Source organism: Mandrillus leucophaeus, unplaced genomic scaffold (assembly GCF_000951045.1).
Source record: "Mandrillus leucophaeus isolate KB7577 unplaced genomic scaffold, Mleu.le_1.0 Scaffold355, whole genome shotgun sequence".
In the NCBI taxonomy this organism is placed as follows: domain Eukaryota; kingdom Metazoa; phylum Chordata; class Mammalia; order Primates; family Cercopithecidae; genus Mandrillus; species Mandrillus leucophaeus.
In genome coordinates, this window is record NW_012103754.1 from 647,944 (window position 1) to 666,245 (window position 18,302).

Genomic DNA, 18,302 nt, shown 5'->3' on the forward strand with positions numbered 1-18,302 from the left:
TTTGCCAGTATTTTATTGAGGATTTCACATCGATGTTCATCAGGGATATTGGTCTAAAATTCTCTTTTTTTGTTGTGTCTCTGCCAGGCTGTGGTATCAGGATGATGCTGGCCTCATAAAATGAGTTAGGGAAAAGGATTCCATCTTTTTTATTATTTGGAATAGTTTCGGAAGGAATGGTACCAGCTCCTCTTTGTACCTCTGACATTTGTACCTCTGATTCAGCTATGAATCTTTCTGGTCCTGGTCTTTTTTTGGTTGGTAGGCTATTAATTATTGCCTCAATTTCAGAGCCTGTTATTGGTCTATTCAGGGATTCAGCTTCATCCAGGAGCTGGTTTTTTGAAAAGATCAATAGATAGACTGCTAGCAAGACTAATAAAGAAGAAAAGAGAGAAGAATCAAATAGATGCAATAAAAAATGATAAAGGGGATATCACCACCGATTCCATAGAAATACAAACTACCATCAGAGAATACTATAAATACTTCTATGCAAATAAACTAGAAAATCTAGAAGAAATGGATAAATTCCTGGACACATACACCCTCCCAAGACTAAACCAGAATGAAACATCCAATTAACCTTTAAAATTCAGCCCAAATATCAGTTTCTCCAGGAAATTTCTCTTTCTTCTTCCTAATCCTCGTCCGATGGAATGATGGAATGGAATCCATGGAATCCAATGGAAGCCTCATCCAAGCTTCCACCACAGCCCCTGGAGAATGTTTCTCAACGTGTAGGCCTTCATTAAAGGTTTTAATTCAATTTTGAATTCTTTAAAGAATACGATTTTACCCCATTATCTCTGCATCCCCAGTCCTGTGACAAGGGCGGGGGACCCTGGGAAACGCCTTTTCTCGTGGATGTGAATGGCCTGTGACAAGGGCGGGGGACCCCGGGAAACACCGTTTCTCGTGGATGTGAATGGCGTTTTCGCCATCACTTTAGGCTTCTTGACTCTTAGTTCATCTCTGCCTCATGTCACTTTGGCCCTACATCCCTTTGCTAGAATTTTCTGGTGTTTTGAAGTATTTTCATGTTGAATAGCAATTTCAGAGCATCGATGTGTTACTCGGGGTGCTATTTATTTAAATGTCAAATCCACGTAATGTGGCCACAGTCAGAGTTTCATATCCCAGGCATATCTTCAAGTCATAGGAAAGGACAGAAAACCCAAAAGCTGCCTGATGAGCCATTGTGTTGTGTGAATTCTTCCATCAGAAAGCTTTTTAAACCCATTTCTTTCTTTCCCAGACAACTATGTTCCTGAATTGACTGATGATGGGACTAAGCCACAGATGCTGTTGAGGCCACTGCCCAAGCCCTTTCTTCTTAGGCGACTGCTGGTCTCCTCCCAGCTTGCTCCCAACTGCACTGCCTGCCCCCTCCATGCCCTCTCTCAAGCTGCCACTAACTTGTTTTTTCCTAAAACATATTTGCAACTCGTCCTCCCCATGCTCAGGAAAGGCCAGCAGCTGTCTATTCAGCTGGACCAGCGGGGCCTCCCGGGACATCCCTTCCACCTCTGCACACGGCCCTGGCTCAGGCCTGTCGTGTGAGCCATCCAGTGTTGTCTTTCCAACATTCCACCTCAGGCACCTCCTTGACCTGCAGCATTCCCAGCAAATGGACTCATTCATTCATTCATTCATTCGTTCACTCAATAACTGGATATCAAGCCTCTAGATACAAGTCATAGAGACAGTCTCCTTTCCTTCCTTTCACACCTACACAAACAATTCTCATGGATCACAGCTTTCCCCGAGCATCTTTCCTCGGCTTCCACTTCCCATTGGCTCCTCCTTTGCTGAAGTTTTTGTTTTGATGTTAAATCTGGCACATCGTTATATCTGTTCATAGATATAGCCCATTAAGAGATTTTTAAGCTAATTAAATGAGCTTATGTTTGTATTATATGTATGTTTTTATCCCATGATACCATAATACTTAGCCAAAGTATTCATCAATAAATAGCTGCTGGTTAGTTGATATAAACATTAAATCAGGCACTGTCCATGTGGATTTCTGATGCCGTTCGTATTGTATCTGTTGAGTCGTGCCTTGCTAGTGCTGTAGTTTATTTTAGCGGCAGGTCTACCCTGTTCTTTTCTGGAGTGTGCATCGAATAGCGCCACAGGCATCTAATGGGTCTTCTTCACTCAGTTCCAATGTTCTTCCTCTAAACCATGGAGGAAGTGGCTGTGGTGTACCCTGTGAGCCGGTGTAGAGGCCGTTCAGTGGGGCTCTGGCCAGCTTCTACTGCTCGTCTCTTCTTAACTCCCCGTCGGCTTGAGTAGAGTTCTTCTGCTCTCCGGTTTGCCATGTGCAGACACTTGACGTACTGTGGGAATATTTGCTGAACTAATGTACTCACATGTATTTGCCATGCAACAGCATGCTCCTGAGGCTTAGAGGGAGCATAGGCAGACATGTGATTTTTTGGTTCCTACTCCAAAACCTTCTACTCAAATGATCTTGGTTTTAACTCAGGTGGTCTGAATTTTAGTTTTCTTGTGTATTAAATAGGTATAATAAAAATACTTTCCTTACAAAATTGTTGTGACGATCCCACAAAGTAATATAAAAGCATCTGTAATGTCTCAAGTATAAGATGTGTTAGTTCCTATGAGTGGAAGGTCTAGATGCCTCAAAGGAAACCTAGCAGTTTAGATAAATGTGGAGGATAGTTGCATTCCAGGAACTAAACAGTATTGGGAGTGCATCCCTCGTGGTGAAACATGTTCTTCCACTATACCTACAGCCTCTTGTCTTAACCGCTTAATCAGATTAAACCTTTCAGTTACAAGGAGAATCTAAATATTATATACATATAAAATATGCATGTGTATATATAAATATAATGTATATGTTATATATAATGTTTATATAATATTTAGATTCTTATAACTGAAAGGTTTATATATATACACACAAAGTATATGTTATATATAAATATATGTTTTATATATACATAAGATATATAAAAATACATATATATAATATATATATTTACCTTCTTGTAAACCTAATGGCTGTTATATTCTTGGTACAAATTACAACTCAGAAGCACACAGGTATGCCTCCATCAAATTCTTGAAAAGAGAGTAAATAGATGGTACTTCAAGATTCATCAAAATCTACCCCATTATAGAGGGCAAGGGCCTCCTGACTCAGTGTTCCCTACATTGAATCCCTCTGTTTATAATTGTTTGAATAATACATTTAGATTGCCTGACCCCGGTCTTACCCACCCCCTGCCCTTGTAGAGGGCTTCCCTTCACGGAATGAAACAGGATTAAAGCCTCATCAATAGAATGCCAGGGAGAGCGAGCCACCCCTACAGGGCTGGCCAGCACAGGCCGGATAAGCACATTGACTGCTGCTAATCTATCCCCAGATGGAGGTGGACACCGAGGAGAAGCGGCATCGCACGCGGTCCAAAGGGGTTCGAGGTACGTCCGCGCTTCCCTGCCTCCTGAGGCCAGCTCAGGGTCACCTTCGTCCTGCGGAACCGAGGTCGATTCACTCTGACCCCACTTTCACGCCACCCTTTTGGTAATTTTCTGTGGAAGAGGGGTGCTTGTGATGGATGGTAAATTGTTATCTATTTCCATCTCTCTGCAGTTCCCGTGGAACCAGCCATACAAGAGCTGTTCAGGTTAGTGCCATGTGGGTAAAATGCATCCCCATTTGCAGTTTGGAAAATTCACGCCTTCTAATGGGTACACTGCACTTTCGAGCTCATGGGTGGCCTGCTCACACCCCGCTGCACTGATGAAATTAATTCCCCCAAGACTTGCTCGTAAAAAGCCTCCCCGAATTGCCCCCTCCTTTGGATTGTGTGATTTCTCTCCTCTGTCCGGGCCGCCCTCCTCTCTGCTGCCACGGAAGCTTTCCGTCTCACCCGCCTGCCTGCGGCACCGTGTAATCCGTTCTTTCCTGTTGCAGCTGTCCCACCCCTGGCTGTGACGGCAGTGGTCATGTCAGTGGCAAATATGCAAGACACAGAAGGTAATGCCTGCATTTTTTTTCCACAATGTGCTGCCTAAAGTGACTGATTTGGGGACCTCGTCCTAATGATGAAATGTGTGGGCAGGTGTTGCTGGAAAGCAATACACGTTATGCTTGCTTTCTCTTCTCTCACTGGAACTCAGTCTTTGTCTCTTGAAGGGGTTCTCGGTTAAACATAAGCCGTTCTATCTCATGGGCAGAATAGGTGACCTTCCTTAGGATGACACAAATTCAGGCCAGCCTTAAACTCATTTCCCATCTGCATCTGTGGTGCTCAGCACATGGCCCCCTGAGAGCCTCCCACTGCTTACCGAGGAGCCCTGTTTCTCCTTCCTCACTTCCTCATTCTGGGAGCGGCAGGATGGTAAACAATGAACGGTCAATTAAAATGTGACCTTCTGACCTCTCTGTAGACTCCATTTCCACCATTTAACGAGGTTCATCCTGGGAAACTAAGCCCATTCTTACATCTGGACGGCTTCAGGGTGAGGTCAGGTCTAGTGAAGGTCAGGGCAGATCAAGCTTGCAAGACTTGGGGACTGCAGTGATTACATTTATCTTGTAAATACTGGCATTTCAGGTCTGGACAGGGATGGGTGTGGAAAACCTTTAGAAACTAAGGGGGAAGGTGATGATTTTGCTCAAAATGTATCATGACAGAATTATATGTTACATGCCCGTGGCTGACTTTCAGGTACACATCAGTCCTTTAGATGTTTCTCTGGTAAGCGTTTTTTTCCCCATGCTATTCATGAAGACGTGTCTTTCAATAGAAAGGTTTCAATTATGATGAGGTAAAAGAGTTCACAGGCTAAAATATGTTTTTAGCTTTACTTTTACAAATTGGGTTGCAAAGACCAAGGTCATTCCAGCCTAACAAACCCTCAGTGAGCAGACCCAGGTCACAAAACTGATTCTAAAGCAGGTGCATCTGCAGCATATCTGGGAGGCCTCTCCTCACGGCCTTGCATTTCGTTTCCTTTTTAGTGAAACATTATGAGTGACATCAAGCAATTATTTTGATTGTTCTTTAGTAAAATCAAAAGAAAAATTACAAACTATTCCCAAATCCCCATGCTAGCATTTGTGGAGGCAGGAATGTCTAATGAGCGCCCCTCATTAAACGATTGTCTGACTTCCTCTGTTACAAACCAAAGGAATTGTGGGCTATTTTTCAGATAATTTTGCAATTTCAATGATTAAATTTAGTCAATTATATTATGATTGTTATTGTATAAAATAGTAAATTATTGAATTACATAATTGAAATAAGTAAAGTATTATTTTATGAAGAAATATATATGTCAGCACTTAATCTAAAAGTCTAAAACACTGCATTGTTTATGTTTTCAAAAGAAGTTAGCCACCCATGAGAAAAATTCGTTTTCCCCTAATCATCTGTTCATTAGTCAGTAGTTAAACTTTATTACACTGTTATATAAAAATTAAACTTGGCAAAAATAAAACTAGCCAGGCAAGGTGGCGGGCACCTGTAGTCCCAGCTACTCAGCAGGCTGAGGCAGGAGAACCTGGGAGGTGGAGCTTGCAGTGAGCCGAGATCCGGCCACTGCACTCCAGCCTGGGTGACAGAGCGAGACTCCGTCTCAAAAAAAAAAAAAAAAAAAAAAAAAAAAAATTAAATTTGGCTAAAAAGTTTTTAAAAATTTTTTATTCTAATTTTTATGTGTACATAATAGGTGTATATACTTAGGGGGTATATGAGATATTTTGATACAGGCAAACAATGTAAAATAATCACATCATGAAAGATGGAATCTTCATCCCCTCCAGCATTTATCCTTTGTGTTACAAACAATTCAAATAACCTCTTTTACTTATTTTTAAATGTACGATTATAAAAAGTTGTAAAGAGGTGTGAGCTACATTTAATTTTATAGCCATCATTTTGCAGGAAAAATCATGATGTTTCCAAATAATTTGAAACATTCCTATCCTTAACCAAGGTGCATTCCACTGCAAAATGAATGGATGTGTCCCATGTAATATGTGTATGGATCTGTTCCTGAGACCTCTTTCCCTGCTTAAGAAATGCTCCCTAGAGTTTGATTTGAAAACAAGTTGGGCTTTGTCTTCTTTCGGAGACTTGCCGCTGACTCATTAGTACAGAAGCGCCTGAGCCATAGAGGAACCATTAGTTGGGATGATAGGGAGGAGTCACGGAAATGCTCCGGCCAGGAGCTCTTTCCAGTAAATTTTTGTTTAATTTTTTAAAAGTCATCATTTTTGCCATGACTCATGTGGTATGTAATTATTAGAACACCAAGTATTTTAATACACACAGTTATCTAGGAGATCTAATGTGGTAGAGTTGAAAAAGAACTATTTCCCGGTTCCTTGGCCCGATGCTGGCTTTCACTGCATCACTAATAGACCAGGAGCTCTGGACAACTTATGTAAGGTCTACGGCCTTTAGTTTCCTCCATTCTAAAGTAAGAGACTGGCAGACTTTATTATGTAAAACCGGTGCAAAGATGTTGCCTGTAATCCCAGCACTTTGGGAGGCTGAGGCGGGTGGATCACGAGGTCAGGAGATTGAGACCATCCTAGCTAACACTGTGAAACCCCGTCTCTACTAAAACTAGAAAAAAGTAGCTGGGCGTGGTGGCGGGTGCCTGTAGTCCCAGCTGCTGGGGAGTCTGAGGCAGGAGAATGCCGTGAACCCGGGAGGCGGTGCTTGCAGTGAGCCGAGATCGCGCCACTGCACTCCAGCCTGGGCGACACAGTGAGACTCCATCTCAAAAAAAAAAAAAAAGAAAAGAAATGTTGTCACTGTGTGAGCCTTCTCTTGAGAGGAATCTCACTGAGCATTTTCTAAGCCTTATTGTTTGATGCCTATGTATTATCACTTTTAATTAAAGGATAAAATTTTAATTTCTTAAACTTAAAAAGTGTCCCTTGATAAATTAGGTAAGACTCGTGGATATGTTAACATCTATGACTACTGCTATTTTAAATTTGGAAGTTTTCTGGTATATCTGCCTTTTTTTTTTTTTTTTTTTTGAGACGGAGTCTCGCTCTGTTGCCCAGGCTGGAGTGTGGCGGCGCCATCTTGGCTCACTGCAACCTCTGTCTGCTGGGTTCCAGCAATTTTCATGCCTCAGCCTCCTGAATAGCTGGGATTACAGGCTCCTGCCACCACACCCAGCTAATTTTTTCATTTTTAGTACAGACAAGGTTTCACCACATTGGCCAGGCTGGTCTTGAACTCCTGATCTCCGGTGATCCGCCCACCTTGGCCTTCGAAAGTGCTGGGATTATAGGCGTGAGCCACACCTGGCCCTGGCATTGCTTTTTTACTAGTTTTGAAAGATTTACTGACTACAAAAGCTACCCCTTCCCGACAGCTATTCTTGCCCGTTCCTGCCAGCATACCCTCCGTGAACACAGCAGTGATGCTCACATTTGCTGTCAGGTTCCTGGTGTGAATAGGACATCAGGCTTTTTCCAAATAGGACAAAAGAGTAGAAGCCTCCGTTTTGGTTCTGATGAAATCACATGTCTTTTTTTGGTCTTTTAACAATGAATGTTTCCAATGAATGTGTTTATGTTAAGGCTACAAGTTCATTTTGCTCATACGGGGCATCAGCAATAGCCAAGTAAAAAGCTTGTATTTCAGTACTTTGAGGTGTTAAAGTATTGGAACTTGCCAAAAACAACTTGAGGTAGATGTGGGGCATCAGCAACGTAGAAAATCAGTTTTTCCTTTTTAGGAAAGGAATACCAAGTAATAAAATGGTGCCAGCCATTCAGGGTTTTTTAGTTTAGTTTTTGTTTTGTTTTGAGACAGAGACTCACTCTGTCATTCAGGCTGGAGTACAGTGACACAATCTAAGCTCACTGAAACCTCTGCCTCCCAGGTTCAAGTGATTCTCCTGCCTCAGCCTCCCAAGTAGCTGGGATCACAGGTGTGCGCCCCCATGCCCAGCTAATTTTTGTATTTTTAGCAGAGGTGGGGTTTTACCATGTTGGCCAGGGTGCTCTCGAACTCCTGGCCTCAAGTGATCCACCTCCCTCAGCCTCCCAAAGTGGTGGGATCACAGGCACATGCCACTATGGCTGGCTCATTTTTATATTTTTAGTAGAGATGGAGTTTCACCATGTTGGCCAGGATGGTCTCGAACTCCTGACTTGAAGTGATCTGCCCACCTCAGCCTCGAAAATTGCTGAGATTACAGGTGTGAGCCACCACGCCCAGCCTGCCATTTAGTCTTTAAGTTTCAGTGTAGAAGATTTTTAAGGAAAGTAAATGTTTCTCACAATTGTAGTTTACAATTACTGCTTTGTAGGACAGATGCTGTGGCAGTTTCTGGGGGCCATGCATCACCCTCTCTGCCACAGCTGCAGGATCTGATGTGGGTCTCAGAAAGCTGTGGGATCTGGTGGTGGGATCTGGTGGTGGGATCTGGCGGTCTCTGCTTGGTTAGCCCCTCCTCAGTGGTGTGCTGGGTCTCTTTGAAAGCGGCTGGAGTGGATTTTGTGTGTGTGTGTGATGGTTGTATAGTTGTTGGCTTGTACGATATTGAGAATAGAGGAGAATCAACCAGTGCTTAATACCTGGGAAGGAAAATAATTTTAAAAAGGAGTGCATGATTTAAAACTCTGGTTAAAATTTTTTGGTAGCAGTAAGGTTATAATATTTATTTTATTGGATGTTCTACATTAATTTCCAAATCATGTCTTTGAACAAAAGATAATCTCTATAGTTATTTACTGGTGTTAATAGTTTATAAAGAATTTGAAATAACTGATAAGCCTATGTACAGACTACACAGGTAAACCTTAAATCAAAATATAAATTTGAAACATAAGGAAATGATCACCTAATTTTACTGAAAACCCAGGATACATCGGGGGTGTTAATGTGGTGTTACATTTTGTTCTGGGTCTCTTGGCTACCAAGGCACCAACTGAGAAAGGCGAAGGACAGAGTTCCAGGATCTGATCAAAGCAGTCAGCTCCTTAGAGACACAGACACTCTTGGCACCGAAGGAAAAATGTTTCAATGTCCACACGTTGCCCAGCAGGGATCCAAGCTTAGTCAACATTTTTGGACCCTGAGTCATCAGGGACAGGCCTCCTAGGAAGCTAACAAATATGACACATATTTATCTTCAGAAACGTCATTATTGGCCAGACACCTGAATTTGCCTTTTGCTTTTCCCAACTGAGGTTTTTGTGTTACGATATTAGCATATAAATATGACAAAAACACGGTGAATTTTATAAGCAGGGCTAGAAGTAATTCTTACATTGCCGGGGAACGTGCTCACGTGGTCTTTTCTGCACACGGTCACCTGTTTCTGTGCCCATTGTTAGATGGCTACGCACGTGGCTCAGTCCATTCAGCTGCTCCAAGCACCTCCATGTTCCCCACACCACACTCAGAGGTGGCTGGGGGCACAGGTGCCTCAAACCTGGTGTCCGACCCGCAAGCTCACAAAGCAAACTTCATCCTAAGTGAGTTTCCCAAGATTTAGTTTCCGTCCGCAAGATCAAGGGAGAGTAATTCCCTGTGTTACAGTCTTCAAACTGTGCAAGCCAGCCCGTGTGGCTTCCAGGCATTTGAAACATGGAAGACAGAAGCTGTCCCAATGTACCATCCGCTATTGTTTTGTGGATAGATGGTAGGAAAACAATGGCCCTACTAAGAACTCACCAACCTTGACACTGGGGAAGCTGCTACATATTCTTATCCTCACCCTGGCAGCAGTTTGCTGGCTGGGAAGGCCCTGTGGAGATAGGTAGGGTGAATCTGCCCAAAGTGTATGGTTTGAGCAATGCTGCATCCGTGTGGGAGGCCTGGGGAGCTGCACCTGCTGCTACTGAGCTCATCGCTTAATGCAGACACCTGAGCAGGGGAAGCATCGCAGGGCTAGGCCTGGAGGCTCAGCATTTCCTGGCGGCATCCTCACACCAAAGCCTGCTTATCTCCTGAAGTGCAGGGACATGTTGAAAGAAACCACACCTTCCTCTCTGTCTGTGTAGGTGATTGTTTAGTGGGACTCAAGTACCTGCTAAAGAGACGTTGTTATTCATCCAGATTATTTCATGAACTGATGCTGGTATTCCAGCTAAAATATCACATGTCAACATGTCTGCAATAATCTATTTTTGAACATTTGACTAAGATGAAAAATTCTAGTGCCTTATATTCATCTTTTTTTTTTTTTTTTTTGGCTTTCCATATTGATATAAAATGCTGTTTGTGTTAAAAACAAAGTGCAACTTGGTGGTTAGAATGGAATCTATCTATAGAAACAAAATTTAATCATCAAAATACTGGTCAACTTGCTGTTCTGAAATCCCTTTTCCTAAAATTTCCCAATAAAAATTAAAAATAGGAATAATCAAAATTTGTTAGTATTTATTACAGATTAATATTAACTGATTACAGAAATTTGAATTTTAGCCTTCCTTGCGACAGTGATACACATGCTAAGACATTTAGAATGAATTGGACACACTTATTTCCAAATGGTGATTTTTGTATAAGTGCCAACGCACCAGAGAGAGAGAGAGGGGAAATTCCTAGGAAGGCCTCATTCTTCACACGTCTGTTTTGTGATCCCTCTGGATTTATTTCTGAAATTTAATGGATTTTATTCCCATTTAGCCTTCACTGGACTGTTTTAATTATTTGTTTGTTGAACTTAGGGTTCCGACCCTGCAATTTAGCATCAGAGTCTTTGTACACTCAACAAACACCCAAAAGTTAGGTGACGGGTATTGGTAGTGCGTTCCAATCCTTCCCAATGTCGGGTACACTGAGTCAGATCATTTCATTTGAAACTTAAAAATTAAAATCTTCAAGTGATTTTCCTTTTCCTTTTCATTAGAACGTGACTGGGGTCCCTCTGGCTTGTGGCGCACACCCTCACTCAGACTCCCCTCTCCACTCCTCACGCCTCTTGCCTGCCGGTGTGAGTGCCGTGGCACAGCGTGGTGAATAATTGCCTGTCTTCACAGGAGGCTGTTCTGGAGCTAAAGTCGAGGGCTTGCTTCCTGATGTATGCACGCCTCATTTGGAGTCTGCCAACAGCCTAGGGGCTGTATTATTCATGCCTTGACAGAGAGCACTCACTAAAAGCCCTGGAACAGAGCCAGGTGCTGGCTGAGAGATGTGGAGCACTGCAACTTGCAACTGAGAGGAGCATCTATAATCCAAAAATAAATAAAAAAAGAAGAAACAGAGAGGGAGACGCGAGAAAAATAGGAATTCCTATGTCTCCCCTTTACCGGTTTAACATAGATAGAAATTTCATTTGCATTAAAATAAAATATCCTAAAAATAATTGCATTTTTTTTCTAACCACGCTTGAAAGTTTAACACAATTTTCCACATTTAATTGCAAAGCTGATTTTAATTAGTGAGGCCCTGCATGTGAAAAATGAAGATCCACTTGGGTGCGTGGAATACGTTGCAGTGTCTGCTGAATGCTCTAATTAACGTGCGGCTGCTGTACAACGGGGTGCACTGTGGGATGTTTATGAAGAATTCTGTGCACGCAGCCTCCAAACCAGGCTATCTGCTTTACTCCATGAATCCGTGAGAATGAATAGCTCTCCTTCGTTCTTTATGAGACATCATTGTGTACGCCTCACACCACCCCCCGCCCCGACTTAAGCTTTATGCACGCCCGTCCTTTTACTGTTCGTCACTGATATCATAAATCAGAAGGTAGGGCATGCATATCTTAACATTAGTTTGATAACATGGCACAGTTGCACATGGAGCAAAGATTTTAAGATCTAAGGGCTTACTTGGGTAAAGAAGAGAATCAAACAGGTGACGTTCAGGCTTGCCGTTGCTCAGAGACCTGAGTACCCACAAGATTTGCAGGCACAAAATTCAGGCCTCCTCTTCTGGTTTTTGTTTCGTTTTGTTTTGTTTTTTGAGACGGAGTCTCGCTCTGTCGCCCAGGCTGGAGTGCAGTGGCGTGATCTCAGCTCACTGCAACCTCCGCCTCCCAGATTCAAACGATTCTCCTGCCTCAGCCTCCCAAGTAGCTGGGACTACAGGTGCCCGCCACCACACCCGGCTAATTTTTGTGTTTCTAGTAGAGACAGGGTTTCACCACGTTGGCCAGGTTGGTCTCAAACTCCTGACCTCAGGTGATCCGCCTGCCTCAGCCTCCCAAAGTGCTGGGATTACAGGCATGAGCCACCGCGCCCGGCCCAAAGCCTTCTCTTTTCGATGGTGGTTGCAGTCCAGCTTTATTGTTGCATTAAGTCCTCTGTGTACAGAATGAACACCTGGTCATCATCCTAAAGAAAGTAGTTTGCCTGGTGCCTGCCTACAGTGCGTCAGCCCCAGGAGACACACCTCTGGGGCATGGCCTGTGTTGTATTGTGAATGCAACATGATTAATTTGGTGGATTTAATACATGCAAAGCATGTAATGCATCTTAGAGCATGATTTTATTTATTTTAATTTTTTTAAAGGGACAGAATCTCACCCTGTCCCCCAGGCTGGGGTGCAGTGGCCTGATCAGAGCTCACTGCAGCCTAGAACTCCTGGGTTCAAGTGACCCTCCCACCTCAGCCTCTCAGAGTGCTGGGCTTACAGCGTATTTTTGATGTTTGGTAAAAGGAGATATATTTTTTAAATAATTCCAGTTTAAGGAGAAGGCACGAGTTATTTTTAGATAACGCACTGAAAACAGTAAGTATGCTGATGGGCAATCTGTAATGTGTATGACCTGTATTGGTCAAGCCTAGATTTCACCATGATAATCTTGTTCTGATTTCTTGAACTAATAATTAAAAATATATACAATTTGGGCACTTACAAACATCAACAGAATACACAGCAGAAATTCACGTGCAGTACAGCTGTTATCTGAGGTTTACCCACCAAAACACCACAGTTCAGTTCTCACCATCCTCATCCATGTGGGGGTTCTAGAAAATGCAGGGCAGACACTATGGAGATCTTGAAGTGTGGAGAGGAGTCCTGATGTGACAGTGGTCCAGCTGTGCAACTCCCAGCAGCCACAGAGCACAACCACAGAGCCCCCGGGAACCCTGAGCCAGCCCTTCACCCTGTGTGCCTGGAGCCTGTGCCGACCACAGGATGCCCCTCTCATGGATACCATGAGTTCCTCGGTGGAGATCTCTGTCCAGTACACTCAGGGGTGTGCGCCCCACTCGTTAGAGAAGCAAGGATGGCTGGCGAGATGGGGGCCGGGGCTGAAAGTGTGGGAGTCCTCTCACCACACCCGTCTAAGCTGGCTCGGAAGACTGTCCTGGGTACAGTGAGGGCCGGAATCTGCACTCACGGGGAATACTTCTGGAGTAGCCAGGTTCATGAGCATCGCTGGGACCCGGCTCTTCGAGTCCCTGTCTGGGGCTGTCCACCTGCTCTTATTACCAGTGTCACTCACAGGCACAGCTTGAGGAGAGCGGGCAGTAATCATGAAGACGCCCCTGAGGTCCAGCTCTGGGAAGTGGATGTTTCTTCTGTCCGCTCTGACCTGCCCCAGTGAGAACAGTGTTTTCAGGGTTAGACCCCAAAATAGGACTGAAATGCCAATTTCCATATTCTCTTCCTGCCAAAATTAGTAAAGATTTAGAGGAAACAAACAATCCCTTGGTCATAAGGTTGCTTCAATAAGGTACTGGTGTTTTCATCTGAAAGACTCTGTGTGACTTAGGATGCTGCGGGCTGCAGTACCTGGAAACCCACCTCAAACTGGTCTAAACACCGAATCATTATCTTACCTGAACTGGGCGTTGAGAGGAAGTGCTGAGGATGACTTAACTCAGGCCTTCCGCTGCATCCTCCTACACCTCCTACCATGTTCACCTCTGTCATGGGAGAAGGCTGTGGCCACTCCTGGCCGGACAGCTGCCCCCAGTGTCCAGAGAGAGCTTCAGGAAGGCTTTCTAGAAGCTCCCTGAAGAAAAGAGGATTCACAGAGATACCAACAACCAGCGTCCTACAGCCATTCCTGAATGCCACTGACAAGCAAGTCGGACATCCTCAGAACCCTTAAGCCTCCTCCGGAGTGCGAGGCGGGGTCGCCTTCCCAGAGCCAGGGTTCCCCAAGGGGAGTTCCCTGATCCAGAACATCACCGTCACCTGTGACCAGTGAAGTGAGAAGCTAAGGCTGGGACTGGCAATCTGGGTTTTAGCTGTCCCTCCAGAGGGATGATTCTGATGCTCCCTGAGTTTGAGAATCACAGCCAACAAACAGGCCCAGACTCCTAATGAAACAGCACGTTTAGATAATGGGAACAGGAGGAATTCATTCTGGGTGAGCAACTCACACACAGAGCCGATGGCACAGACAAATCTGAAGACCAGCATGCATTCTGCCTGCAGCTCACAGACCTGGGGTCCACATAACAGTGGTGGGGCATTCCCACAGCTCCTCCCGCTCACCCGCATGCCCCGCGGGGGCCCAGCATGGCTGTAGTCCTGCTTCCAGTGCCTTCGCAGGGTGGGAAAAACAAAACCAGTGGTGCTGGAGGGTGATTTCTAATCAGGGACTTCCGTTTCACTTCTGCTCATTCCGTGGATTGATGTAGCTGGCAAGCAAGGCAGTATTTAAGAACAGTGAAGCAGACTGTTTTCTGAGAAAGGAAGGGACAGCCGCTTTGGAGTGGGGTCAGGACCGTGGGGCAGCAGCTTCTCTGGACTCAGCCTGGCCTGCTCTGGGGTGCCCCAGAAGCACCTCGGGAGCCAGGCCTCTGCTGCACACGCAGGAGGGGCCCAGAGGCTCTGGGTGGCCCAGAGCTGCCCCCCGCCCAGCTGCCATCCACATGTCTTCAGTGGACAGGATGGGGTCTGAGAGAGCAAGGCCCTGTGGCCGCCTGGCTGTGTGTGCCCTGCAGCCTCTGCCTACAGAGAGCCCGGTGAGGAGCCAACCACAAAGGCATCTCAGCTGGAAGGGAATCTGGATGCAACCCAGAGTCTCTGTAGGATCCTAGGGCCCCCTTTGGCCCTTATTCAAAAGGGACTGCCTGGGGGCCCGGCAGGCTCTCCATGAGCCTTCGCAAGCCTCTGGATGCATTCTTAAGATAAACGCACCTTCTGTCTCCTGCTGAGGGAAGCTGAGCTCCCCTACATAATACAACAGATTTTAAAAGATCCGTTCCTTGTAATTCGGTAGCCACTCTACAGGGCCGTGAAAATTATCTAATGCGCTACTTGACATCACCAGACACACGCTTCCTATACAAGTGGATGCATTTCCTGAAACTCTAGGGAGGAGAGGAGGGGAAATGAACATCTTGGAAGAAATTTTATTCATAAATAATGCATAGCGATTCAGCGATGCCTGGATCACCTTGTTATTCCCTTGACCAATCCTGCAGCTTCTCATGCTTCTGAATAAAGTGCGGGTGTTCTCTGGGGAGCCAGGGAAGCGGGCACGCAGAGAGGGCAGAGGGTAGTGAATCCTAATGGCTGCATTTATCGTCAGGAAGGCTGGGGAGTCCAGAGCTTTAGTCCAACCTCCACGGGGTAAGGTCTGACGAGCAGAGAGTGCGGCACCGCTGGAGGGGCCCAGCTGCGGGCCCTGGGGCTGGGCTTCCCTGAGCACCCTGGACACAGCCTCCTTGCCACTCCTTGTCAGGTGGGTGGAGTTGACTGTGTCCAGGAATGCAGATTGTGGGCCTCTCCTCTCTTTTCTGCCCCCTCTTCCCCTCCTGGGGTGCAGTGAGCAGGGAGCAGTGCAGAGGCCTGAGGAAACTCCTCTCCTCCCAGGCTCCCTGGGGACACACAGCCAGCAGGACGCTTTGTAGAAGTGGAGTGTAGGCTCCTGCCCTCCCCCACAGGAAGCCCTTCTGCTGCCTCCTAATCCTGGTAATAACAACAGCGACATTCCAGAAGGGCTCGCTGTTCCCAGGCAGGGCCCGGGGCCTTCTGCCTCGCTGCACCCCGTCTCTCCTGCTGCAACAAAACAACCCCCCTTTGACCACAGGCCCCCCACCCTGTCCTCTTCCACCCAGGAATGACCTTTATTACCCTCCTTTGACCACAGGCCCCCCACCCTGTCCTCTTCCACCTTGGAATGACCTTTTCTTCCTCCAGCTCCAGTCAGGCCCAGGGTCCCTGCTGCAGCTGCGCAGAAAGCACTCATCGCATTATTAGAATAAGGTGCACCTGCTTTGAGTGACTAATGAACTGAACTTTCCCTGAGGCTAGTATGGTTTTGGCAGAGAAGCTTCTTAAATTAACCCAAATTGATTTCTAATAAAGGAGGAAAGGGGGAGGATGTGAAAGCCTGGCAAAGGAGATTCTGGGGCTGAACCAGTGAGTCAGGGCCCTTTAGCACACGTTCACCCCGGGCCGCCTCCCAGAGGGTGCATCTAGGTGCATCCCCAAACGCAGGGAACCCTGAAGGCCAGACAGGCCAGGTGGGCACTGCCCTGGGGACGCAACCCCACTCACAGCACAGGCCTCACAGGGAAGAGGGCACCAACCATGGGGCTTTCCAGTATTTGAAACATGTTAGAACCTGAAAAGCTAAAAAGAGTTTGCTTCTTAAATGTTCTTCACTGATTCTCCCCGAGGGTATTACTGGCAATAGAAACCAAAAGAAATACATTGGCTCAAGGACTGCTGAGGATTAAAGCGAGGACTAAAAAGGAAATGATGAAAGAACTCATAATGCAAGTGACACAAATGACAGCCTGTTATTAGTGTCTGTTCTGTCACAATTCATCCAGGTAACCAAAAGCCACTCGTACCCCCAAAACCATAGAAATAAAATTAATTTTAAAAATAAAGTCCAGGCGTGGTGGCTCATGCCTGTGATCCCAGCATTTTGAGAGGCCAAGGCGGGCGGATTGTCTGAGGTCAGGAGTTCGAGACCAGCCTGGCCAACATGGTGAAACCCCGTCTCTACTAAAAATACAAAAATTAGCCAGGCGTAGTGGTGAGTGCCTGTAATCCCAGCTACTCAGGAGGCTGAGGCACGAGAATTGCTTGAACCTGGGAGGTGGAGGTTGCAGTGAGCCGGGATCGGCCATTGCACTCCAGCTTGGGCAGCACAGCAAGACCCCATCTCAAAAAAAAAAAAAGGAAAGAAAAAAAGTTGCTGGTGGTCATTGCTTCCCAATATCAACACATCTAGCTAAAAAGTGAGAAGAAAATATATATCTATTGTTTCAGAGTCACAGTGTGCCATTCATCCAGGGTATTGGAAACTGCTGCTAGATTTTTCCTCTGATTTTTTAAGACAGTTTTGCTCTTCTTTTCTGAATTAGTCTCATATAATCGATGTAAATTTTTTTGTATTTTGTATTCTTTTTTTTCACTTAACATTATAACATGAGCTTATTTCCAAATAGCCATTAAATGTTTTAGTTTTAATTTTCATGGCTGGCTTTCATCCTGTGGCTGTAATGTTATTTATGCATTTCTTTTATTGTTCAAATGTATTTAGTTTTCATAAAACGTCTCCATATTCCGCATGAAGTGGGAAAAGTATCTTTGCAGACAATGTCTGTGTCTTTGTGCTTCTTCCCCGGGTTGAATGACCAGGAGGAGAATTGCTGGGGTGAGGGAGGGGAGGGCACGGAGGGTTCCCTTTCCAGCAGAGCCTCTCCGGGAAGATCAGACCTGTTTACACCCCACCAGCAGAATCAGGGGATGTCCCTGTTGTCCTACTACAGAACATAGGGAATATAATGATTTTCAAATTGCTGCCTTCTTATTCAAACACAGAATTGTCTTGTTTTTAAAAGGATCACTTTTAAAGGAGTGATCATTATATTTAACAATGCCTTTGCTAGAAAATTCTGGAAGAAAGAGTGGTGAGCGATACCCGTTTCTTCCTGCGAGTGATCTCATTCACTCAGCGTTAGAGGAGCGCCCAGGCTCATCCTGGGAGTGGTGTGTGCCGTAGCTGAATAAAGGAATAGGTCACCAGGCAGTGGTGATGCTTCCTGCCAGGCAGAAAGTAGAAAATACTAATCTCGTGCCCCTCGAGGGGTGTCAGGGCCTCTTGTTCCCAGCACAGGAGCCTGCAAGGGGAGCTGAGTGGCCAGACCCCAGAGCCAGCAGGCAGAGCCGCAGTGCAGGCCCCAGGGCGTCATGAAGCAGGCAGTCCTGGTGCCCTGGCGGGGCCACCCGGCACGTAGCTGTCTCACACGGGGGCTTGGCAGCCTCGGGTCTGTGAACAGTTGCCCTGCATGCCGGGCAAAGCCTTTCCTTGAGTGCCTTGTCTGCTGCCCAGACAGGGCCACTGAAAAGCAGCAGCAAGCTCTGGGCATTTGTGTGTCCCACCGGCCAGCTCTCCTGAATCCTGAATCAGC

At 45.6% G+C, this 18,302-nt stretch overlaps 1 protein-coding gene across 3 annotated transcripts in view; it reads left to right on the forward strand.

Moving 5' to 3' along the window:
• Nucleotides 1-18,302, forward strand: part of MYT1L (myelin transcription factor 1-like) — a 557,824-nt gene that overhangs the window by 360,447 nt on the left and 179,075 nt on the right. For all 3 annotated transcript variants that reach the window (XM_011989525.1, XM_011989526.1, XM_011989527.1), the window contains exons 6-8: nucleotides 3,402-3,456; nucleotides 3,629-3,662; nucleotides 3,953-4,015. In XM_011989525.1, the coding sequence (XP_011844915.1) occupies nucleotides 3,402-3,456; nucleotides 3,629-3,662; nucleotides 3,953-4,015 (152 nt within the window). The remainder of the gene's footprint in view (nucleotides 1-3,401; nucleotides 3,457-3,628; nucleotides 3,663-3,952; nucleotides 4,016-18,302) is intronic.